The sequence below is a fragment of the Gorilla gorilla genome, chromosome 5 (genome assembly GCF_029281585.2).
Source record: "Gorilla gorilla gorilla isolate KB3781 chromosome 5, NHGRI_mGorGor1-v2.1_pri, whole genome shotgun sequence".
NCBI classification, from domain to species: domain Eukaryota; kingdom Metazoa; phylum Chordata; class Mammalia; order Primates; family Hominidae; genus Gorilla; species Gorilla gorilla.
Window position 1 is genome coordinate 63,670,022 of NC_073229.2, and position 25,806 is coordinate 63,695,827.

The 25,806-nt window shown below is 41.7% G+C and overlaps 1 protein-coding gene across 1 annotated transcript in view; it reads right to left on the bottom strand.

Annotated features, from left to right (window-relative positions):
• Nucleotides 1-19,080: 19,080 nt before the first annotated feature.
• CLIC5 (chloride intracellular channel 5) overlaps nt 19,081-25,806 on the bottom strand; it is a 117,825-nt gene continuing 111,099 nt past the window's right edge. The window contains exon 6 of the mRNA XM_004044128.2: nt 19,081-23,898. Within this exon, the coding sequence (XP_004044176.1) occupies nt 23,731-23,898 (168 nt within the window). The 3' untranslated portion in view covers nt 19,081-23,730. The remainder of the gene's footprint in view (nt 23,899-25,806) is intronic.

Genomic DNA, 25,806 nt, shown 5'->3' on the forward strand with positions numbered 1-25,806 from the left:
CATTATCTTGATTGGTCTTCATTTCAGCCTACAAACCACATGCTACTGTTATATATCCATTGCACAGGTGTTTGTGGCCCAAAGTCACACAGCCAGTAGGGGACAGAGCTGGTTTTTCCCCCATGGTGCTCAGAGCTAGCCTGATGTTTGAACAGATTCCAAGTGTTCCCAGGCTGTCCTGAAGTCTGCTTCTTCCCTTCAGGTATGGGCTGTCCATGGTGGGAATGCTGCTGTGCTAGACCTGAGGGTCCTGGAGCTATATGGCAGGCATCCCTGTTACCATCAGAACTCATGTTTTGCCCATGCCCTTTTCCCCACACTCAGGAAGTTCCATGCAAAGGTAAAGTGTGTACTGACAGCAGTGGCATGATTTGAAAGCTGCTGGATGGCCCCCAGTCTTGAGTCCCTTCCCTGGAGTCTTGTTGATAGCTAAAATTTGAAGCATGGCTTTTGCTTTCCATTTCCTTTGATTGCAGACCTTCCTTACGGAGAAGGTGCACCCGAAAATTCTTGAGGATTCAACTTTTCTAATTTGTATCTGAAGCTTTCCCAGCTCCCAGACTGGAAGACTAAGAATATGAGAACATTTGGATCTCAGGGGTGAGGGACAAACTGAACTGAGTGGGGAAAGAGGGATAAACAGAGAAGCTGAGGGGCTAAAGTTGGACTTCAACCACAGTCTCATTGGGCCACATCAGCTCCACGTGAATCTGAACTCCAAGATGCTCAGCTTCCAATCGGGCTAGGGCCAAGGTAGAACTCTCAGCCATCAACACCCAGGGAGAAGTCGCGTGAAGAGCAAGGGACCTGCTGTGTGGTGGGTGTTTGCAGAGGGCACCAGGGAGGCTGCCTGTGGGTGGCACAAGAGCCTGGCTCTGGTATTTCCATTCCTGCCTGATGAGGCTGAATGAGCTGGTCTTCCCAGGGAAATTGCAGCACAGCTCATTTGTGCATGTTTTACAATGGTGTTGATAAAATCCCCATGGAGCCCCAGAGCATGTGTGAGGAGTTCCCACCAGAAATCTAAACAACGCCCTGGCGTTGCTGACAGCTTAATAATGTGACAAAGTTCAGCTTGTTCAATGACAGGGACAGGAATGCAGCTGGGCTGGTCTGACCCAGAGCTTTGAAAATATCCCCCCTTTACTCTGACCCAGCATTTGACAAATAACCTTTTCTTAGCCTCCTTGAAGGCACCAGACAGAACCAAGTGCCATACAGGGGCCACATGCCACCGTTAAAATGTTAAATGGAGTGGCGAGGGCCACCAGAGTCACTTGGGGCTGACATTTATCTTTATTATTATTATTAATAATAATGCATATATTGCTTTTTTGGTGCATTCCAGAGTTTTTTTGCACTCCTAAATCATGTGGCTGTACATCACCCAGCCCGATAAATCACCCAATGAACCCAAATTCAATGCAGCTGTCAGGCCAGATCTGAGAGAGGCAGAGTTAGTTTAATTGAACTGCAGCAGGGAACCGACGGGCGTTGCCCAGAAAATCAGAATAATAGCAGTGTTGCCGGTGACATTTCAAGAGCTAGACATGAACTGCTAGCTTCAGCTTTAATTTTACTAGAGGGAATGGGGGGACGGGTGCAGGGAGAAATCCAGACTTCAACAAATATTTAAACTCTTAGGTTTTTTTTTTTTCTGCCTCAAAGCCAGTACAGACAATGAGTTCCACATTTAGAAATTTCAGTAGAAAGAATCCCATTTTTTTCTTCTTTCTCTAGCTTCTCCCCATTTCTTCTGCTTGCTTCTTCCTCTACTCCATGCCCCCTTTTTTTCAACAAAAAGAAAGCTGAAAGTAAAGAAACAACAGGATTTGAGTTGGAGCCAATTTAATGGGCCAAGAGGTTACATATGGAGCCAACAAATCATGCAAGCATGAAGGATATTACTGATTTAAAGTTATGTATGTTAAAGCCCAAATCTTAACAGCATTCATAAAGGTAAAGGTAACTAATGGAGAGGCTTAACTGACAGAAAATGGGCTTTTCTCCCTGGCTGCCCTGCCTCCTTCTTAAAAATTGCAGTGCATCTCAGCTGAAGAAGGCCTTCCGGCGGCAGATTCTCCCCGTTAGGTGATGAGTGGGGAGGGCCTCAGCCTTACTAGCCAAGAAAGGACAAAGCTCAGCTGGGTTCTGTACCAATAGAAGGCTCCAGACACCATTGTTTGGTTTATTTTTGTTTGCATTAAGTGTGTCTCTTCATATGTTTTGGGGTTACCAGAAATACCATTCCCTTTACCCCTTTAATTTTTAAAACGGTGTGTAATTTTAGGGAAATTTGATCCATGTGTTTCAGATTCATTTGCACTTAATCATGAAAATCTCTCTGGAAAGAGCTATTTTCTCTCCCAGAAGACTTTGGTGCCCTTTTAAATAAGCCCTGTAAGTGCCCTTCCACCCCAGGCTGCCCTCTTCAAGTGCAGAAGGTTGTGTTTGGCCAAAGGAAAACCAACCTGACCACCAAGGGCATGGGTCTGGTTTGAAATGTCGAACTCGTGAACTTGGACTGTATTCTGGAAATGGGGAAATGACTTCCCCTTAGCCCCAGTGTTTACATAGTCAGAGAAAGAAGCCTTCCTTTAAAAAAAAAAAAAAAAAAGTGATGTGAATCAACTCTAGAGCATTATAGTTCCTTCCAATAAGCCAGGCAGGGCTCATTGGAAATGCCCCATGGCCATCCACAGGTGAGTGTTAGCCTCACAGGATCACAATGCACACTTGTGACTTTTCTTTGAAGTTCCTGGAGAAAATGCTTTTACCAGAGACTCCCAATTACCAAAAACACCCTGGAACCATCTTGGATGGCTCCCAAGGGCCATGGAATGACTGTGTCCAGGATACACATCTCCCCACCCTTCATCCACAGCAACCCAATCACTGCATAGAAGCCACAATGGCATTCCTTCAATCCAAAACAAACATGTCATTACCAGTCTCAGATTAATTGATGCCATTTGTGTGCCCTGCCTGTTGGGTTTCAGCTGGAGGCTGCCCAATGGCAATGGCCACCACCCTTGAAAACCTCAAGGCACTCACAACTGTGGCCCTTGGCAGAACTTCCTTAGCTGTTCTTCTTTAACCCTGTGACTCCAAGCCTTTCCTCCTTCCCACTCTTTTCCCACTCTGAGGCTTTGGACAATTTTGAAATGAGTTCCCAGTGGAATGAGAAGATCTGTGGAACTGAGTTTTGCTTTGAGTAAATTTCTTTACTGTAACTCATTAATAGTAAGATACACATGCGTTTTTGTTTTATCACCCTTAAAATTAGAATGCTCCTTATAATTGATGATAAGAAATACTGTGGTGAGGTGATGGAAAACATTTTCCTCTTTAGTGATACAAAAATTAATGGTATATCTGTTCTAGTCTCTGAAGAGATGTGATTACTTTCCAAAATAATGTGGTAAATGTTTAACTCCCTCATTCATTCATGTACTGTTCATTCTTCAGTCAGAGTATATCATTGACCACATGCCTGACTATGCACAGTGAGAAGACTAGAAGAGTATTGAAAAGACCCCTCCCTTTTAGAAAGTTATAATTTAGCTCTAGACATAAGTGCATACATGACCAACCATGCAAAGTGCTAAATTAGTGGTGTGGCCAGAAAGTGGTGGAGCAGATCAAGATGGAGCCACAGAGTGGGATGGAGATTCCGAGCTGGTGGGCAGGCGGCCCCATTACCAGCTTGGCTCTGGGATTCAAGAAAGTAAATTCTTACCTGTAGAACAAAGGGCTTGTTTCAGATCAGTGTCCTACAACATATTCCACAGGAACGAGTTCCACAGTGGGGGTGGGGTGGAGCATTGAGAAACATTACCTGCCATTTGCCTTTTATCAGAGATTCCCACCACATGTTAGCATACAATGGGTTCTGAGGTGAAGGGCTTGTTTAAATTTTATTTAATTTAGTGTTTCCCAAATATATTTATTCCTGGAATCCTTCATTTTACTCACTAGCCATTCCGATAATAAACCTTAGGAAAACTCTAAGGTCTTTTCCAACTCTAACATTCTAGGAATTCATTAGACAAGGCAGAAGTAGAGCATGGGAGGATGAAAGGCTAAGAGAAGGGCTTGAGCTGTGCTCACAGAGTGATGGGCTCCTGGCATGGGGAGGCAGTGTCATCACTGAGGAGAAAGGCTTTATCTATTGTTCAATCAAGGCACATTTACTAAGAACCTATAGTATACTGTGCTGGTTGCCGGGCCCTCAGAAAAAAGCAAAACACTGCCCCTGACCTCAAGTGGCTTCTAATTATGGAGAAGACCAGGGTGTAAACAAATAGCCACAGTAAAGTGTGTACCTGGCCTGTCACACAGGTAGAAACACAGTGCCACAAGGGGACTAAACAAGCCTGGAGGAAATCCATGGAGGCTTCTTGTAGGAAGAACCATCAGAACTTTGAAGCAGGGGTATAAATATATATGTGCCTGAAACAGAAGCAGAAGGAGAGCATTCTAGGCAGTGAGAGGAGCATGAATAAAGATAAAGAAGCATGAGAATGTTGAAGTAGCTTGTAGTGGCTGGCGGGCAAGATATGTTGTGATGAAGAGAGGAAACTGAGGCTGACGAGTCAGGTTGGGACGAGACCATGAAGGGTTTATTTCAGCAAGTAACAACAATAATAAGAGATTTAATTATCTTCCATAATAAGGAGTCTGGAGGTACATAATGAGAGGGTCTGGGACTGGTTCAGAAGCTCAGCGATGCCTCCAGGGGCCTGGGCTCCTTCCATCCCTCTACTTGGCTATTCTTCAACATGTTGGCTTCCCATCCTCTGTTTGCTGCCTCACACTGAGAAGGCAGCCATAGAACTGGGCATATTTCTCATGGATGGTATGCCTTATCCTTAAGCATAGGCATCTAAAAGTGTCCCACAGGTAGGAGAAACCAGCCTTGTTTACAGGTGTTTTTATAAGATGATTGGCAGGAATGTAGAGACAAGAGTGGGAGAGGAGAAACCAGATGCAGGAGACAGTTTGGAGTTACTGAAGTTGTCTAGGGGAAAAGTATTGCATGCTGACACCAGCATCCCTAGCAGGACTTGGAAGAAGGGGGCAGCGGAATATGTACTTTCCACTGATCAGGAAAGAATTCTCCTGGGCAGCCCCCACAGCCTCGCCTCTCTCATTGGCTGGAACTGGGTCACAAGGCCACCCTAGTGCAAGGAAGGCTGCGAAATGAAGTCTCTGGCAAAGGAGAATGCAGCAGTAGCCATGAGACCCTCAGAATTCAGTCATGGAAGCTGGGCTGTGTCCTGAGTGAGAAATTAATCTATTTGGTGAAGCACTGAGATTGGGCAGTTACTGGTCATGGTAGGTAGACTACTTTTTCTATTACGTGTGGATACTGATGCCCAATAACTGAGGAAGACCATGTGGCCTCCCATGTGGGGAACTGGATTAAAGGCTGAATAATGACAACAAAATTTTGGGGAGAGAGGGGATATTGGGGGTCTGGTACCCCCAACTCTTTCATCTCTCCGGAGGTTAATAATGATTTGTAACTGAACAAAATGTGATAAACTATCAAGAGTACATAACACTTGCTGTATGCTTCAGGAAATAGGTTTTTAAAAAAATCACAACTTTTTCATCAAGGGCCAAAAAAAAAAAAAAAGACAATTCAGTTGAGAGATCTAATTGAGAGACTCCCCACCCTACCACCGCCCACTACCTAATCAAAAATTACCCTCCTGCAATTGACTGAATGTTTATGTGCCCCAAACTCATATGTTGAAATCCAAAGTCCAATGTGATGGTATTAGGAAGTGGGGCCTTTGGGAGGAGGAGCTCTCCTGAATGAGATTAGAACCCTTTCAAAAGCGATCTCACAGAGCTCTCTGGCCCTGTTTCTACCATGTGTGGATACAGTGAGAAGTCAGCCTTCCACTACCTGGAAGAGGTTATCACCAGAACCCAGCCATACTGGCACCCTCATCTTGAACTTCCAGCTTCCAGAACTGTGAGAAATAAATTTCTATTGTTTATAAGCTGCCCAGTCGATGGTACCTTATTATAGCAGCCCATACTAAATACCTCCCCTAAATATTTTAGTCATGTTATGCCCATAATGTCAACAGAAGTTCGTTATTAAAAATATTTTTTAAAAATAGGTCAAATTGAAAGAGTGGGTGGTTATCAGCCACCTCCCCTGAATAGTGGAAATGTGTGGACAATGCTTTCCCATTGCGGATACAAATCTGACAGAGAAAAGATGGAAAGATGAGGAACGTCAATTCTCTGGACATCTTCTGAATCTCATTTCAGTGAAAAGGAAATGCTGATTGATGAAACAAAGTCGTAGAGACCTTGAGAGAAAGTGGCCCTCTCATTCTGGAGCTCCCAAATGCTAAGGGAACACTGGGCTTTTTAGGATGTCTGCAGTAGACTTTAGGAACATATATATTCAAGAAGTTCAGAGAAAAAGTAAATGTGATTCCACAGCAGGAAGCTTCAAATGTGGAGATGGCCTAAGAAGGATGGGAGACCCTCCAAGTCCTGAGAGCCGAATCAAAATATGAGCTCCCCATCCAGAGAAACTGATACTGCACAGGAACTTCTGTAGCAAATTTCCATGGATGAAAGCAGAAAGTAACTGAAAATGGATACTAAAGGGTGGGACCAATTGGCTAGAGCAGTAACTGAAAGATGAAACCCCAAATGAGCTCAACCTTTCCTCATTCTAAGGTTACCAGAAGGAGGAGGCTTCTACCAATAAGGAGGCTTATTTGGGTCTCTTCAGAATACGTCATGAAATGGGTTGGTCGGTGGTCCCAGGGCAGGTGGTAGAAGATACCACGTGGTGCGAAGGAGCAGAAATCTTGAAAAACTCCCCAGGGTGCAGCCCCAGTCCTGACACTGGCCCAGGCTTTGCCTCAGCATCTGGATCGGTAGCCAAAGGTGAAGCACAGAGGAAGAAGCCTGCCTAATCCTCCACCGTCGGGTGTGCTCACCCTGAGCAGCCCCACCCTGCACAAGTGCGGCAGGTCTCATCCGCCTAAGTCACACCTGTGCATACCCCTTTCATCAGCCCTCCTTCAAGTGGCAATTTAAACATTTTAAGGCCACCTGTTGAGCACCCATTTGGTAAATTTCCTTTTATCACCAGCTCACGGGGAGTAAGTGGGTAATGTAATTATGGGGCAGGAGAATGGGGCATTTGATTTGTGCTTTTTGAGGATTAGCCAAGTGCCCCAATGCCAAATCCGTGATCACCTGAAAGGAAATCTGAAGGAAGAATCTGCCAAATAAGTAAGTCCTCCAGGTGCTCTTCAGACAAATGGTTTTGAAAATGGGTGTCTTCTGCCTTTAGTCTCTGGAGAGCTCAAAGGCTTCTGGGGTGGACAAAGCTGATGTGTTTGTCTCCTTGTGTGATGAGCCCAAGGAGCAAAGGAAAACATTTTCCAAATGCCTGTAGCCCGGGCAACACAGGATTGGGAAGTGCTGGGAATGTGGAGGATTGTGTGCAAAACAATGATAGGGAGCTAGGCTTCTGATCTCCTGAGCATTCCTGGGATGCTACCTGTGTCCACTCAGTGCATAGGATCTGGAATGTTTCTAGATGATGCCAGAGAGGGGGCATGGACCAGTCACTTGGTCTCAGGCTGCAGGGCACAGAATGCTAAAATCCCACCTTTGACGCAGCAGACAGTCTCTCTGATGATACTTGGATGACATTCCATTTTGTCTGGGAATATGTGGAAACAGGTCAGGGAAGGGGCACATGCTAGACATTTTTAGAAATGAACAAATGCATGGTATATCAGTTTCCTGTGGCTACTGTAACAAGTACCACAATCTGAGTGGCTTGGGAAAACCAATTTATTCTATTTATTCTCTTGCAGTTTTATAGGCTAGAAGTCCAAAATCAAGGTGTTGGTGGGGTTACACTTTTCTAGTGCCTCTAGGGGAGAATCCTTGTCTCTTCCCCCTTCTGCTAGCCCCAGGTTTTCCTTGGCTTGTGGCAGCACTTCAATTTCTACCTCTGTCTTCACATGGCTATCTTCCCTCTGTGTCTACGTCCAAATTTTTATCCTCTTGTAAAGACACCAGTCATACTGGATTAAGGTGAGCCCTAAGCCCATGTGAGACCTCATTTTAACCTAATGACATCTGCAAAAACCCTGTTTCCATATACAGGTTCTGAGCTTTATATCTCAAACATAGTTTTTGGGGGGACACAATTCAACCTGTAAGGTGGATATATGAAAAAACAGTCACCATCCCTGATTTGTCACATGAATACTTGGAAGGTGATGGAAGTTTTGATCTATTGTCATCTCAGCTTAGGGTTCACCCTCTAAAACAGACAATGGCTTTTTAATTTTTTGCTCTAATTCTAAAAAGAGATAATCTGGTATGATGTAACATAATGCATAATACACTCACATGTAATAAAATCATAATGCAACTATAGAAGAGGGCTGTAAGCCTAAGGACAGGGAAGCCTCTGGGTACCTAATTGTCACAAGAAGGGCTCTTAGAAGAGAGAGAGAAAAAAAGGAGGGAGAAAAATCAATGAATGTTAATGGACTAAATTTTCAAACATCTGGCAATTCTAGGATGGCTTGTTGAAGAGACAGAATAGTTAAAAGAAAAATGAACAAAGCAGCTTCAGAATATAGTGTATGACCCTAAAATTTCTGGAAGGTCCAAGTAATGGGAGAATGTTGGGTGTTAACAGAAGCAGCAGTCCACAGAAGATGACTGAAGTGAGAGCAGCTTCACAGCCTGCCCCTTCCCTGGGGTGGGGGGGATTTCCTGTGAGGCTTGAAGCACAGAGCAGTGTGTATTTAAATTTCACACATGAGCCAAATGAGTGGGGTACTATAAACCAAGGCTGCCCAGGAATTCTCCATAACCATAGGTCATCTTTTTACCTAATGTTGGATCTATGTGGGATGTGGGGCATTTTCTATTAATTACATTTCTTAATTTACTTCTGTAAAAAGAATCTGGTAACTATTATTTCTAGTGTTCCTAGAGTTTCAGGGAAAGAGAGATAATGCTAGCAATGGTCAATTAACCACCTGGGGAAAAAATTCATGAAAATGTATGCTTACAGTTATGCTATAAGCTAGGTAAGGAACTATGGGATGAGTTTGGAAGAGAAGCACATGGCCAGTTATAATTTTGTTTCAAAAGCCTAAAGATGCCTTAAACAGCCTGTTTTTGAAAATGATCCCTTGTGAATTTATCTAAGTCTATCATAAACATATTTTGATACATATTACGTAATTTTCAAAGTAGTTATGTAGTACTGTAGCATATTTACATGACTCAAATAATAAAAACATGTAAAAAGGTATACAGAGAACTTCCCACTTTGTTCCCTTTCTGTAAGTTCCCATCCTTCCCAGCAAGGAATGTTATTATTAGGTCTTAGTTTATACTTCTGATGAATTATTATATATTTGCTAGACAACACAGATATATAATTCTGTGTTCCCTTAATTTTTTATAAGTGGTAGCATGACATCTATTTATATGAGTATAAAATGAGGTATGTACATATTTATTCATTGCAGCATTTTTTGTAGTAGCAAAAATTTGAAAATGGCTTTAGTGTCCATCAGAAGGAGACGAATCAAGTTGAGGAATATCTACACTATGGAGTAGTATGCTGTTGTAAAAAGGAATGGGAGGTGATCCCTATATACCTATAAGGAAACATCTGTCAGTCTGTTAGGGCTGCTATAACAAAATGTCATCAGCTGGGAGGCTTATGAACAACAGAAATTTATTTTTCACAGTTCTGGAGGCAGGAAAGTCCAAGATGAAGGTGCTAGCAGATTTGATGTCTAGGGGCAGGGGGAAATTATTCCTGGTTTGCAGACAGCTGTTATCTCCTTGTATCCTCACATGGTGGAGGGCAGAGAGAACACTTCTTTCATGTCTTTTTTTATAAGGGCATTAATCCTATTCCTGAGAGCTCTACCCTCATGACTGAATCGTCTTCTAAAGGCACCACCTCCTAATACCACCACACTGGGGATTAGGTTTCAGCATATAAATTTTGGGGGGAACACATTCAGTCCATAGCCAGATCTCCAGGATACATTAAGTGGAAAATGTAAGATACAGAACAATGTATACACTATGTGCTTTCGGGTAAGAAGGTGGGGCAGTAAGGGTATATATTTGCATTTTCTTGCATCTGAATACAGAACAAGCTGGAAAAAGTACAAGACACAAATAAAGTCTTAATTTAGATAGGGTGAAGGAAGTATGATGATCAGGGACAAGGAAGAGTGTGACAATTTCCAATGTTTACTGTGTTCTAGCATCTTAACTTTTGAGTCATGCAAATACATTTCCTATTTAAAATAAAAAATAAAAATAATAGTTAATTAAATGTACATCCCTGGAATCTGATAATCACACCTCCAGGAACCTAGCCTACAAATATTTTCTTACACATGTTCAAAGACATCTGCAAGGATGTTTGCTGCAGCATTATTTCAACAGCAAAAGACTAGAAATGACTTAAATATCTATTAAAAGTAGACCAGTTAAGTGAGTTAGGTTGCATTCATAGAATGAAACACTATATAGATGTTACAAAGAATGTGAAACATATATTAATATGGAAAACTCTCCAAGACACATTAAAGTAAAAAAAATGCAAAAAACATTGTGCTTTTTTGAGAAATGTCCATTCAAGTTCTTTGCCCATTTTTAATAAGAGTAGTTTCTTGTTACTGAGTAGTTTGAGTTCCTTTGCGTATTTTGGATATTAGTCCTTTATCCAATGTATAATTTGCAAATATTTTCTCCTAATCTGTGGTTTGTGTCTTCACTTTATTGTCTCATTTGCTGTGCAGAAGCTTTTAATTTTGATGCAACTCCATTTGTCTATTTTTGCTTTCATTTCTCAAAAGAAGACATACCAATGGCCAACAGATATATGAAAAAAATGCTCAACATCTCTAATTATCAGAAAAAAATGAAAATTCAAATCACAATGAGATATCACATCAGACCTATTAGATTGGCTATTAACAAAAAGATGAAAGATAACAAAGATGAGAATGTGGAGCAAAGGGAACTCTTATACACTGTTGGTGGTATTGTAAATTAGCACAGCCATTTTTGGAAACAGTATAGTGGTTCCTCCAAAAACTAAAAATAGAATGACTGTATGATCCAGCACTCCCACTACTGTGTATATATCCAAAGGAATTGTAATCAGTGTGCTGAAGAGATGTCTGCACTCCCATGTTCATTGCAGCATTCACAATAGCCAAGATATGGAAACAACATAAGTGACCCGAATCGACAAATGAATGGATTTAAAAGATGTAGTATATAATCACAATGGAATACCATTCAGCCTTAAAAAAACAAAACAAAACAGGAAATGGTGTCATTTGTGACAACATGGATTAGCCTAGAGGACATTATGTTAAGTGAAATAAGCCAGGCACAGAGGGACAAACACCACATAGGTCTCACTTTTATGTGGAATCTTAACAACTCAGAAGTATAGAGTAGAATGGTGGTTACCAGAGGCTGGGGGAATGAGGAGTGGGTGGACAGGGAAGGGGGAGACATTGATCAACAGGTTCAAGGTTACAGATAAATAGAAGGAATAAGTGTTGGCAATCTATTGCACAGCACAACGATTATAGTTAATAATAATGTATATTTCAAAATAGCTGAAAAAAGAGGATTTTAAGCATTTTCACCACAAATCAATGATTAATATTTGAGGTGATGGATATGCAAGTTAGCCTGATTTGATCATTCCACAATTTACACATGTATCAAAACATAACATTGCATTCCATAAATACATATAATTACTATTTGTCAATTAAAAATAAAATAAGACAAAAAAAGAAATTACCAAAAAGAACATACAAAACACATTCTGCTTCTATTTTTTATAAAATAAATAAGATGTATGCATATACTCCCACCAACATACCCTGTATTCTTATTTTAAAAGAATGTGTGGACCGGGCGCAGTGGCTCACCCCGGTAATTCCAACACTTTGGGAGGCCAAGGTGGGTGGATCATGAGGTCAAGAGATCAAGACCATCCAGGCCAACATGGTGAAACCCTGTCTCTACTAAAAATACAAAAATTAGCTGGGCATGGTGGCACATGCCTGTAGTCCCTGCTACTTGGGAGGCTGAGGCAGGGGAATCATTTGAACCCGGGAGGCAGAGGTTGCAGTGAGGCGAGATCGTGCCACTGCACTCCAGCCTGGTGACAGAGCAAGATTTCATTTCAAAAAAAAAAAAAAAAAGAATGTGTATGTGCCATATGATGCATGTGTAAGCATGTATATGTGCATGGAAAATTTCTGGGAGCAAACAAATTATTAACAGTGGTGAGCTCTGGGAAGGGGATGAGAATGTTTAGGGTAGGAGAGTTGCCTTCTTTTTATTGCAATGACTTTTTGAATTGCATGACTTTTCTTTTACTGTGTATGTGTTTTCCTTTTTGAATTAAAAAATTTAAATAAATAAATGTACAACTGTACAATGAAGATTATACACGTGTAAAACAAACAACTGAGAAAACTATATGTACTTATACAGAAGTGTCTCCGAGATACATTGTGAAGCAATTTTTATTTTTAATTTTAGCTACTACAGCGTTTCCCATACTGTATGCTACCTGGTTTACATTCTATCTGGAGATCAACTCACAACATTTTTCATGACTTTATGTTTGATTATATCACATCTCTGCCTTCCTGACCAAGGAATACTATTGTTTGTTGCAGTCTGTTTTCCTCACCTGTGAGACTTGATGGCAGTCTTTGGGTTGAAATCCTAGCTCTTATTGCTTATGAACATAAGCAACTGTTGTGGGCCTCATACTATATCTGTAAATAAGAAAATAGGTATGGTACAGGAATGTTATAAGAATGTGAGATAATGTAAGTATGTACTACTTACCATATGAGGACCGCCATTAACACTACTTGTGATATGGCAGTTAGAACTGCAGAAAGGAGTGACCACACCTGGTTTTGCACCGGGAGAGGTGAAGTTTTTTGTGTCATGGCCAAGAATGTTCTAGAGGAAGCCCAGCGTTTGACTGGCTTTTTGGGCTCAGTAGTCTCAGACCAGTATCTCAAAGAATGAGCCACAAGTGATAGTTCAGAATTCATGATCCTGTGGGTGCAGTGCGGGCTTTGTTCTTGCCTGTATGGAGGCATTTCACTGCCCCTCTTAGGGGAGCTTATTTCCATGATGCAACCGTGTGTTTTATCTGGTGGCTTTACTCTCAGGATGCCTCCTGTTGTCAATTGTTGCCTTCAGTGCATTAGGCATATGTTTGAATCCATATTTATGAACAATGTCTTTCAAAATAAAGAATTAAAATGTCCATGTTGTCTTTCTTCATCTTTACGAGGTAAAGGAAAAATAGTTGCCTTTCCATATTCTTTCCATTTTAGAGCTACTCAGAGCTCTCAGTACAGCTCTAGGTCAAGTGGTCTTACTGATTATCAAGTTGGCTTTCTGCCTTGATGCATTTATAGGAGCTTTTATTATTGACTTTGGAGCTCCTTGCAAGGTACTCCAAAAAAGCATTTTAAAATAGTCTCCAGTGGGCAGTTTACATTTTAACTGCTCCTTTCATTATCTTCCTCAACACCCTTATACAGTTCCCTTTTCTAGAATTAAATAACCACACGACAGCTTTTGGGCTCCATGTCTTTTTCGGATGTTGAACTTGGCCCTGTTGTTGTCTTTATTATGTTGTGGTTCAGCGAGAGTCTCATGCTTTTTCACATTCATCACCTTTCTCCTAGTTTTTGTTTTCATGTTATATGGCAACTTGATAAATTAAGGGCCAAATATTTAGTGCCACCCTGGTTTTTTTTTTTTTTTAAGAATTCCTTTGAGAATCACTGTCAATGTGATAAGAGGCAGAATCGTGTGATACATAAGAATGTGGGTGCAAGAAGAAAGATTGAAGACCAACATTTTCCAAAAGTCCCATGGTTCCAGGTGAATGTAAAGTCTTCTTCCACCATTAATTAATCTAGGATTTAAGACTGAAGATCTGTCTGTCTCTTGAGTCTTATTTTTGAGGCCACAGTACTTTGCAGACCATTTTTCTAGAAATATAGACTCTGATTTCAGGTTCTCTTGCTTCACTTTCCTATATCACACTTCCACAAATCCCAGGGCAGGGCCTGCCAGCTCTCTAGGTTTCTCTTCTCTCATCCACACTCGTCATCCGTAATGGCAGCCTGATTGATATGCTGAAGGCCAAGAGCTCAATGAATTGTGAGAATTTCTGGTGGAATTTGTTGGTAGAAAATAGCTCTTCACAAGTCCAATACTAATGTTTCCAAAACTGTAAGTCAGAGAGAACTCCCTACCCCACAACACATATACATCCCTTTCCATAATATGTTCCTAGTACCCTTGAGACTATATTGGGGAGGGGGGGGGTATACACTGGGTTTGACCTAAAATGGTAATCCTTATGTGGACTAAAAAAAGAAATTTTTCTTTTTCTAATTTTCTTGTTCTAGTTAAAGAAAGAACCTATGTTTTGCCATCTACTTCAAAATATGCCAAAAGGGAGCAACAACTGCCACAAGAACCAGTTCATACTCAACTCATCCCATGGTGTGGCAGTCTCGTGGACATGTAGCTAAGTTACAGGGGATGAAACTAGCACACTTGTGTCTGAGAGAGAGAGAACCTAAAGATAGTAAAGAAAGTGGAATTGTATCCTTGGGAAAGATCTTCAACACATGGTTAAATAAAGAGACAACCATGAGGTATATTTCACTTATCAATTTGAGTAGAATTGAAAAATAATACATCTCAATACTGGTGATGATGTGAGAAAATTAGCACTCATAGTCTGCTGGTGAGAGAGTAAGTTGAAACAATCTGGAGGTAAATTTAGCAATCTATCTCAAGAGCCTTACAATAGGTGTGCCTTTTGACTTAGAAATTCCACTTCCAGAAATCTATTCTAAGGGAAAAATAGACATAATGAAGAAGCTAGCTTATTGGTACTTCATTATAGCATCAATTGAGTAAAAAATTAGAGTGACCCTAAGGGCTGAATAAAGAAAACTGGTTAAATGTATTGTAATACACAAGAATAAAGTTATAGATGAAAAAGGGCATGGAAAGATATTCATGATGTATGCATGAAAAAAATCCCATTAACAAACTGTATAGAGTGTTGGCTAATGATAATTCTCAAAAAAGACAGCTAGAAAAACTTATTGACCAAGAAAAGCTAAGTTTATCAGATTTATTTCAACAAAGAAGAACACCTTCTTGACAGAGTCTTAGTAGCACATCAGAAGGGAAGGATATTTACAGGGTCTTAGGGCCATTTAGGGCCAAATGATTATAAGGTGGGTCTCAAAAGGCAGAAAACGTGCTGGGATTGGGCAAAGTTTATAATGTAAAAGCTTTGAATCCATGGGCACTGTAAGGTGAGGTCTTGGACAATTATTGTTGAGCAAGCTGTAGGTCTTGATAAGTAAGCAAATATTTTCTGGAGAAAGTAGCAAGTTGTTTTTGTCTGGTCCTAGTATTGTTTGGCATAGAAACAGAAAAATATATCTGGCCCCAGAATTGTTTATCATGGGGACAGGAAGGTACGTTAGGTTCAGTTCTCTTTTTGTTAAAAAAAAAGTATTCACATTTATATTCCTATCTCACTAGAAAAAGTCTGGGAAAATAATTATTTACTAATTAAAGGTGGTTATCTGTGGGCAGAAGGATTACCAGTATAATTTATTTTTTATTTCTTATCTGTATTTTCAAAATTTTCCCTAATGAACCTATATGCGGAAAAAAGATGCATTCGTTTAAACCTTATTTAGTCAGATAATTCTAGGACTATAGCATCCAGAATCACCCTCCCCTCAAAGCTTCTAACCTGTTTCTAAATATAACACCTAATCTAGGCACAAGTTTGTGGCTAATTTGGACAACTGACTAAATTATTAACTCATCAAAACCATGTGATAAAATGAGCTTAGGTAGCTTTTCATTTTTTCAGCCAGACAGATAAATGCTGTACACACTGTTTCAGAAGGATTCGTTCTTCAGAAGCACCTTGGAAGCATATTTAACTAACACAGACACCTATTTCTCTCCTTAGCTCTCTGTTTTCACTCTATTTTCAGAATTATGGTACAGTGGGTGTCAGGGACAAGAAGGAAATGAAGAGTGAGATCCAAGGTGAACCCAGAAGTCTGCAATAGTGTCTCATGATCTCTCCAGTCAACCACTAATAAATACTTTTGAGCATCTAATATTTGCTGAGTGCTAGACAAGGTGAGGCATGGCACAAAAATTGAATAACCTACACTCTATCTCTTAAAGGAGCTTAGTTTGTAATTGGGGACAGGGTGGTAACAGTGACTAACACACAGGAAACAATTCTAGACAGACTGAAAATGGTGTGAAACCAAGCACTGCTCCACAGATGGAATAGTACTGGGTTCTAACTGGTCTCTATTATGGCATTTGTATTATGCATCTCAGCAGTCTAGACTCCAAGGCCTATATGGATTTGGAAATAAGAGTGTTTGGGGCATTGAGATATTCTACTTGAAGGAGGATTACGTTGAAACTTGTTTTTCTCATTTCCACATTTTTAAATTAAAAATCTTCCCAAATTTTGAGTATGCTTTACTCTTTGCATAAATAAATGCAGCTGAATGAATCCAATTGCAGGGCCTCAGGGTCATGTTTATTGCACGTGGATGTAGATTTCAGTGAATCTAAGTAGAAGGATAGGAGACCTATATAATGTAAATCGACTCCAAGTCATACTCTGAAATTTACTTTAAAAGAAAAAATTCACATAGACGAATACCTGATGGCCATGTATTTTCTGGTTATTGGCTTCTTTCCATTAAAGAAGAGCACAGAGAGACCTTCCAATAGATTGAATGTTCCAATTGGTTGAAATGTCATTCCACTTAAAATAACCCTTTATTGCCAAAAAGTACTCTTCATCAGAGATTGTAGAATCTCATAGACAAGGAGCCTTCATAACTCCCTTCGGGAAACTGAGGCCCAGAAAGGAGCCTTGCTCAAGGGCACATAGTAATTTAATGATGGACCTAAGAGTCAAATTCTCGTTTCTTTGTTTTCAGTCCTGACTTCCTACCTCTCCAGTCTAATACTCCATGCCTTTTCCCACAAGGTAAAACTTACTGGGGGCTCTGGGTAGGTTAGCTACTAGACATAAAAACAAAAGAAATAAATAAAAGCAGCATAGGTCACAACAACTTTGAGTGTAATGAGATACTCTCATTTCCAATGTCACTTCTCTGGAAGCTTCTCTGGAACAGGACTTAGTCTTCCTCAATGCTAGGCACAGTCACTGCCATCCTGTGCCCCTTGGTTTCTTCACAGAACCGTTAAGGAAACCAAGACACAGAGAGATGATGTCTCCCATGCTCCCAGCTCTTGGTCAGCCTGGAGAGCAGATGCCCTACATTCACACAGTGGAAGCCTGGGATGCCTCCTGGGTGAGCAGTCTAATGATCTAACTGGCTATTAAAAAAACAACCACCACAACCAACTTGGCTAATATACCACTTAGAATGCCTTGGGCCACTCGTGGGGTAAAAGAAAATCACCATCAAACAATCTGGGATGAATTACAGAACAGGAAATCCAGAGTTAGGACCAGTTTCAGGGTTTGTTGATTTAGCAACTCTGTGGTCAAATCAAGGACCCAGGTTCTGTCTCTGTCTCTTGCTGCGTTTTGCAGCATGTTGCCTTTGCCCTGAGGCTGCTACCCTCTCAGGGTCCCCAGAGGACAGCAGCACTTCCAGGCCTCATACCCACAATCAGAAGCAGTGACCTAAGGAGTCACTTTCTTAACAAGGGGATATTTCTCAGAAGTTCCTGAGTAAATCTGCCTTCACAATACTGGGCGGAACTTGGTCAGGAGCCCACTTTGAAACCAACCACAGCCAGCAGGATGGCCCAGACCATTTGTGCTTTACTCTTGGAACTGGGGATGAAATCACCCTCACTCCAGTCATCTGAGGGTGGGAGTGTGTGTGTAGGGTGGGGGAGTAGGGAGGAGGGAGGTGGTGGACTCCTGACCCAATCAGAGCTCTGCCTGTGGAAGATGGGAGTTGGGATGGTGGGGTGACCACCAGCTGCATCTACTGCACCTGTCCTGAGCCCCTGGCTGCCCCTCCCATCAAGATCCACCCCTGGGTCTGCTGTTTCATCTCTTCCAAGGTAATGAAGTGCTGTTATGACTACCGTTTAGCAATGTGAATGCTCATAGAAGTCTTCATCAGATGTCACACTGGCTTCAGGTAAAGCTTACTAAGGACTCTGGGAACCTGAACCCAGAGTCAGTGATGTGGTGTTGAGAATAGGGATTTCAGCCTAGGAACGCAAGCCACTGAGAGCCAACAGAGAGCTCTGGGCACAAGAAGAATGATATTTTAAGGAATTCTTTAAATCATACCTGGACTGTCACTGTTGATCTACCTCCATGGATGACAATGCAGATGGGAAATATGAGACACTGAAAGAGCATCAGTATAATTTTTTACCTAGCCCGAGTATTATGAAAGAATGTTTATTTAGTCTTGCAAAAAAAAAAATTGGTTTTAGGATGGCTGGTTCACAAACTTTGTGCTTTTCGTTTTCTTCCTCTTTTCCATTTGCTTTTGATTTTTTTTGTTTTGTTTTGCTTTGCTTTGTTTGAGAGGGAGTCTCGCTCTGTCGGTGTCACTCAGGCTGGAGTGCAGTGGTGCAATCTCAGCTCACTGCAGCCTCCACCTCCCAGGTTCAAGAAATTCTCCTGCCTCAGCCTCCAAAGTAGCTGGGATTACAGTCGAATCACTTGAGGTCAGGAGTTAGAGGCCAGCCTGGCCAACATGGTGACACCCCCGTCTCTACTAAAATATAAAAATTATCCAGGCATGCTTTGATTTTTAAAAAGAATGAACATTTTCCTTTATAATGGGAAAATAAATTAACCTTTATGTGGAAAAAAAAAAAGGTACTTCATACTTGTCATCTAAAACAGCACAGGAAATCCCCACCTCAAATAAGAAGTTAGATGACCACTTTTGTAATATTTGAAAATAAACCAACTTTATTTGAATCAGTCAATAACCCAATCAAGACTGGAACACAAATTTGTAATTGGTTCAGATTCATGAGGAAAGCACTCAGCTGTATCTTCATTAAAAGGCATTTTACATTTATTAAGGCTTGAAAGCAAGTCCTGTTATTTCATCACCATAGTTAAAGGTCTTGAGAAAATCAAGTAACTATCATTTGGAGTGTCTTTGTAAAATGAAACACTTGTTCTTTTACAAAAGCTAAGCATCTTTTGTTAAGCTAGTTAGCTCCCCAGCTTATAAAATAGGACAACAAGGTGGCCAGGAAAGTAAGACAAATTCAAACATCAGCTGGATAATTTATATTTTAAATATATGTATAGTCAATATTGTGAAATCTCTAACTCTACATAAAATACTTTAGATGACTGGATCCTTAAAAGTACATTTTACCAAAAACAGATTGCTTCTATAGAAACACAGAATAGCCCAAACCTTATATTGAGGCAACGTATTTTATTTATTTTTGGTTGCAAGAAAGGAATTGGATCTATTTCTTTAAATAACATTAAATGAAATTATGCACACTTTGGATCATACATAATTATGAATCGAAAGTATCCTGACACTAAGCTGGGAGATGCACACTGACAAAGGGGAATAATATGTGTTGATGAGGAGGGCACACGTTGCTTGATTTGAATGATAAAGAGAAATGGATAGAAGACAATGGGGCTGTGTGCAGCAGGTCCTGTTTGCTTAAGTTTTCCTAACATCAGAATCAGGGTGCTTCACATGCACATGTCTTTCTCTGATGCTTTCTTAAGATTCTTCTTAATGTCATTTAAAAAAATAAGAAAGTGATCCCTTGGGAATCATTGTACTTAGTTTTAACCATGGGTTAACATTTCCTTTTTCCAAGGAGGATGACACCAGCATCTTGATTCACCGTGCAGTTGAGATGGCCCCTGGCCAGTGGGAATTGAGGCAAGTCACAGAAGTACTTACCAAATACTCACCTGCTGCTTCTAGTTTAATTTAATTTTAGACACACACTCTCACAGTGATGCTAAACTCTTTACAAGATAGACCTGCAGCTTCCTGCCTCTGCCTCCCTCTTAGTTCTATTTGTCCAGGCCTTGCTGATTTCTGGGACTCTCATATGGTCAAGATCTATTTCAGGCATGACCCATCTTATGACAGTTCTAAGATGCTTGATATTGTCTGTCTGTGGAGTGGCCATGGGGCACAGAACTGTGAAGAGCTTCTGTTGTTTCATTTGATAAGGGCCTGGAAAGGCAGGCTGGGAAAACTCGCTCTTGGTGTGGCCTTTTTCTGATAAGATCAAGACTTCACTGGCCCCACCAGCACAAGAAGGGAATGCTGAGGACAGGGCCATTTCCCAAGATAAAACTAGTTTGGGATCGTGTGGCCAAATAAGCTGATGGACTGTGTTTCCGACATTTCAGCTCATTTGCTTAGTGCTAGGTCACTCTACCTCTTGTTTAAAAGAATATAGCTATGCTCACATCTGTGACTCTGAATTTATCAAGCATTTGACTTTCTTTATCAGGAGATGAAGAAACTGTGCTTTGGATCCATCATGATTTTACTTATCCAGCTTACTTTTTACAGTTATTAAAATCTTACTCAATACCTTCTCTCTGGGCCAAACTCAGAAGCAGGCAGCGCTGAATAGACAGTGAATTCAACTCAGTCATTCTGAGTTTGACTCTTGCTTCTGCCTTCGTCTCCCACTACCCTGCTTCCCCCACCCCCAATAGTGCTGTGCAAGTCAAAGAAGATAAATAAATACAAAATAAAATAAGATCTCAACACAAATACATCCCCTTTCTGTGCCACCAAAATGCTTTCTGAGTGATTCGTATTCATTCAGGACCAATGAAAAGGAAGCCTCCTACCCTATATCTGTATAGTGTGGGGTCCCAACTGCAGACCGTCCTGTGCTCCCTGAGTTGTTCTTGGGACACCTAAGGACCTCACCACACTGTTGCTGAGACATGATGTGCTTGCACATATGATAAGAAGGCCAGACAGGCTGAAGTATCTGGAGAAAGATCTCTTTTGAAAAAAAAAAAAAAAAAAGGAAGGTAATATTAATATTATTGTTACTTTAATATACCGTAATAAATCTAGTCATAAGACACCATAACTAACTCTTAGTCCATAGTCACTTGCATTATATGATAATCCAGTGCTGAAATATAAAGAAATTTCTGAATTAAGTACCCAGAAGTGCCTTCCTTCTGTACTCCTCCCTCTCTTTCAAATGGCTATCACTGATCATATAACACCCCCACCTCCTTGTCTTAATATATTTATCTCTGTAAAACTAACTCAACCACAGAAGGGACATCTAGAAACAGCAATATTGATTTGGTTTGGCCTGTTTGTTTTTAAGGACTTTCCAGTTGCTGAATTCTGAACATCCAATCCGAGTCCTTGGAATTCTGCAGACTTCTCTGGGGTGGAGTGGCCTCACCGGAGGCTTGGTTCTGTTTTCTCTGTGGCAATTGGCTATGATTCACAGATGTGTTTCCAGAACAGCCCAACTGTGGGTCTCAGGGAAGTAAACTGCCTCTTAGGTCATCCTGCCTGTGCTGTAAATTCGGGGAAGGATTTCTGAGTACAACAGGATTTCACACTAATTAAAAGGCCTTTGGGATCATTCCAGCCCTCATCCCCCAGGAGGCCAGTTTGGGGCTTTTCCCTACAGTAAAAAAGGACACTTTCCTCACCAGTTCTCCTTGTTAAACATCTCCAGGGCACAGTTTCCAGGGGGACCTGGAAAGGTTCCTTTAGAGGTGGAAATGAATCAACTCATTCCGCCTTTTCAAAGCTTTCTCAGGCTTACAAAGTGTCCTACTGAGAAAGTTCCTCTTCCTCAATGGGCTCTAGGAGACCTCCTGCTTCCTCTCCTCTGATTTGATCAATGGGTCACTTTTTTTCTTCAGAGATCCCTGGAGGCAGGTAGGTCCAGGGATTGCTTGGGTTAGAATTTGTTGATATTTCTATGGAAAGGACCCGTGCTGTCCTGCCCTTGCTGAGAAATGAGCCAAGTCCAGGGGCTTTCCGGCACTTGGGAGCCTCACCCTTTACCAGTGAACACTATAGAAGGGGGATTGTTGAAGGTAAGGGCCTGTGGCAAATGGATTTTCTCACCAGGCATTCACTGGGAGAGGGAGTTGATGAGTGCATTTTTCTTAGTTTCCTCTGCACAGGTCCCCAAGCTCAGGCTGGGTAAGCTTTTTAGGAGATGAAACTCAAGGAGAATGACAAAAGAGTGAAATATTAGCTTAAAAATTTTTCCTTTTTTTTTCACCTGGCAGTTGAGTCAGATTGTAGGAAAATTAACCCAGATGGGTCTACATTTTTCTTCAAGTTCAAACCACAAGGTTTCCTAGTCAGAAAGTCTCATGGACTTTCTTCCTAAGGTGTTCTATGATCAGACCACCTCCTAAATGTGGCTTTTACCCATTACAGGCTACAGTTGAATCAGGCAGGAGCAGCTGCTGGAGAGCACCCAGCCGACAGACCTGCATTCCAGAAGCAGCTTGGAGAAACTGGGAAGACATTTTTGACCCATTCTTGGGTTTTTACTGTAAGGTTAGCAGTTACATGATGCCACCAGTCCAAGACTTAGATCATGAGAGAAGGCCTTTTTAAAAGTTTACCAGGGAACATCGAGGCTCATAAAGAACTCTTTTGTCTTCACCCGTCTCTCCTCCTCCCACTCCCATCCACTTTCTCATAGCTCAAAAACCACTCATTGGTAAGCACAGTCAAACCCAGGCCTGTAATCACCTCTGAAACAACTGCTCCTAAGCAAGCAAACCCCATGGCTGGTAGACCCCGTGGGTATTTTGGCATCAACACTGCTCCCCTCCCCTCCCATCCCAGTCACTGCAGTTTAGAATTGCATGCCAATTTCCTTTTCTGGCAGGGCCTGGACAGCATGGAAGCCAGGGACAGCATGGGCCAGGTGCGCAGCAGCAGCAGCGCAGCATTCCTGGCACTGCAACAAACTGAGAATGTGTCTCAAGTGACTTTCCAGTCTGGCCCTTAGTGCCCAATAACCAGAGTGTCAGAAGTAGTGAGACTGAAGCTGTGTTTGCCAGACACCCAAGTCCATAGCCAGCTCGGTACTCCTCCTTTCACTCTCTCTGTCTCCCATAATGGGGTAATAGATCTCTTTCTAAGAAGGATGAAGATGGCATTTGTCCTTGGCCTTGTAGGTATGGACGGAGAGGAGGGTAGAAAAGGAGTTGGTGTTGCATGTTTCTAAAGCATCTGAGAAGGTATTTTGATATTGGCAGAAGAAGCTAGTGGCAATCCCATATGTGGGCTCTCCAACACTGACTGACCCCAAACATGCTGAGCCCAGATCAGGCTGGCCGGCCGAAAGGTGGACTGACTGTGTCTATCATTTCTGCTAGATTCCTATGTGAGAAGGCCAGGGATGGTGCTGACCTTCATGAAAGATAGCAGGCTGGAGTTCCCATGATACCAGCAAGATGAGGCTGGATTATAAAAAGTGCGCCTCAAGGCAGTGATAAAGAGGAGTCTATGAAGCTGGAGTCTTAGGGGAGTGGTTGAGTCCTTCTGCAGCGGGGATGGGGCAAAATGGCTGTGCTCAGGATCGGCTCAGGCGTTTGGCGACATCAGCGTAGGCCAACTCGATCTCACTGTCAGCTGCACAGGTGTTGGTGAACTCATCACGGGCATAGGCGTTCTTGAGGTACCGCCACAGGCCTGTCATCTCAGCCGGGATATCATAGTTACGGTATTTCTTGGCCACAATCTAAAACAGAGATGGCAGGACAGAGGTGGTGTGAAGGCATGAAACAAATCATTAGAACGTGTTAGTGGCCGTCCCAGTGTGTGTGCACTGCAGGAAACCTCCGTGCATCACCACGGGCCATCAGTGATATGTTTGAAATGCAAGGTGGCAGTGCTGTCTTCTTTTTGTTTTGTTTTAATTTAATTTCTTAAGTAAACATAATTTGCCCTTTGACCTAGTGTGTCAAATTCTAGGAATTTTTTCTCAAGAAATAATCATGGATGGATATAAAGATTTAGCTACACAATTATGATCCCAGAGCTATTTTGAATAACAAAAATGGTGCACAGCACCAATGTGCAACAATACATGAATACATACATTATCTTACACAAATAAAATGGCATAGTGGAGGGACATTAAAAATGATGCTGCTGAGAAAATCTAGTGATCTGGAAAACTCTCCAAGATAGACTATTACATTTAAAGTTCAAGTATAATGCATTTGGAGCAACATGTATGATGGCTAGATGTCTATATACCTGTATATTACCAGCGGTTATGTCTGATTGATAGAATTACCAACAATTTTTCTTTTCTTCTTTCTCTTATTCACTTTGTTTTACACAGGCCAGTTTTTCCCTTCTTTATTTATAGAAGGGAAAAAAAACCATGAAAAGCAAGTTAGATATTGGAATGTATATGTAGGTTTAGACTATGACATAAGAGTAAGCAAATACTGATTTCTGTTCTCGCCCTGGTTTGCCACAGTCGGGGGGGATGTGGACTGGAGAGTTCTGGAGAAGTGGCATTTATGTTGAGAGAAACAAGAGCAAAGTGATTAAAAGCATGGGCTCTGGATCCCAACTGACTGGATTTGCAATCATGGCTCCACTTAGCAGCTGTGTGACATTGGGCAGGTTACTTAACCTTTCTGAGCTCCAATTTCTTTATCTCTAAAATGGATGTAATAATAAAACCTACTTTGGAGTAATAAATTAGTTAATACACATCAAATTCTTAGAGGAGTGCCTGGCACATAGTAAATACTCAATAAACATCAAGTATTATTATAATTCATTGAGACCTAGCTTGTACCCATTTGCATGCATTTTCTTAATGGGGGCAGCAGGATGGTTTCTTTAATGAGGTCTCTCTAGCTGCGGCAGCTTCATGGACCTGTGACCTGTGCAGTCTCACCTTGCACTCAGAAGAGCCCTGCTGTTGATTTAATGCTCTGGGGTCAATGTGTGGAAATTCTTAATAATTTTTAAACAGGGCCCCCCTGTTTTCACTGTGCACTAGGGCCTGCACATTAGCTGGTCCTCCTCTAGCCCTTCCAGGCTAGGCTAGGGTAGGGGTAACAGGAGAGTAGTATCACTTCTGACTCCCCTCCCTCCCTCTTTTCTGTCCCTCCCTCCCTCCCTCTCTCCTTCCCTCCCTCCCTCTCTCCTTCCCTCCCTCCCTCTCTCCTTCCTTCCCTCCCTCCTTCTCTCCTTCCCTCCTTCTTTCCTTCCCTCCCTCCTTCCTTCCTTCCTTCCTTCCTTCCTTCCTTCCTTCCTTCCTTCCTTCCTTCCTTCCATCCTTCCTCTCTCTTTCTCTCACTCTCTCTCTCCTTCTCTTCCTTCCTTCCCTCTTTTTTGGGGGGGATACAAGGGGGTACATGTGCAGGCTTGTTACCTGGGTATAACGCATGATGCTGAGGTTTGGGGTATGATTGGTCCTGTCACCTAAGTAATGAGCATAGTTTTTCTACACTTGCCCCCTCCATCCCTCTGCCAAGTAGTCCCCAGTGTCTATTGTTGCCATCTTTATGTCGGTGAGTACCTATCGCTTAGCTCCTACTTATAAGTCAGAACATGTAGTTTCATGTTTTCTGTTCTTGCATTAGTTTGCTTAGGATAATGGCCTCCAGCTGCATCCATGTTG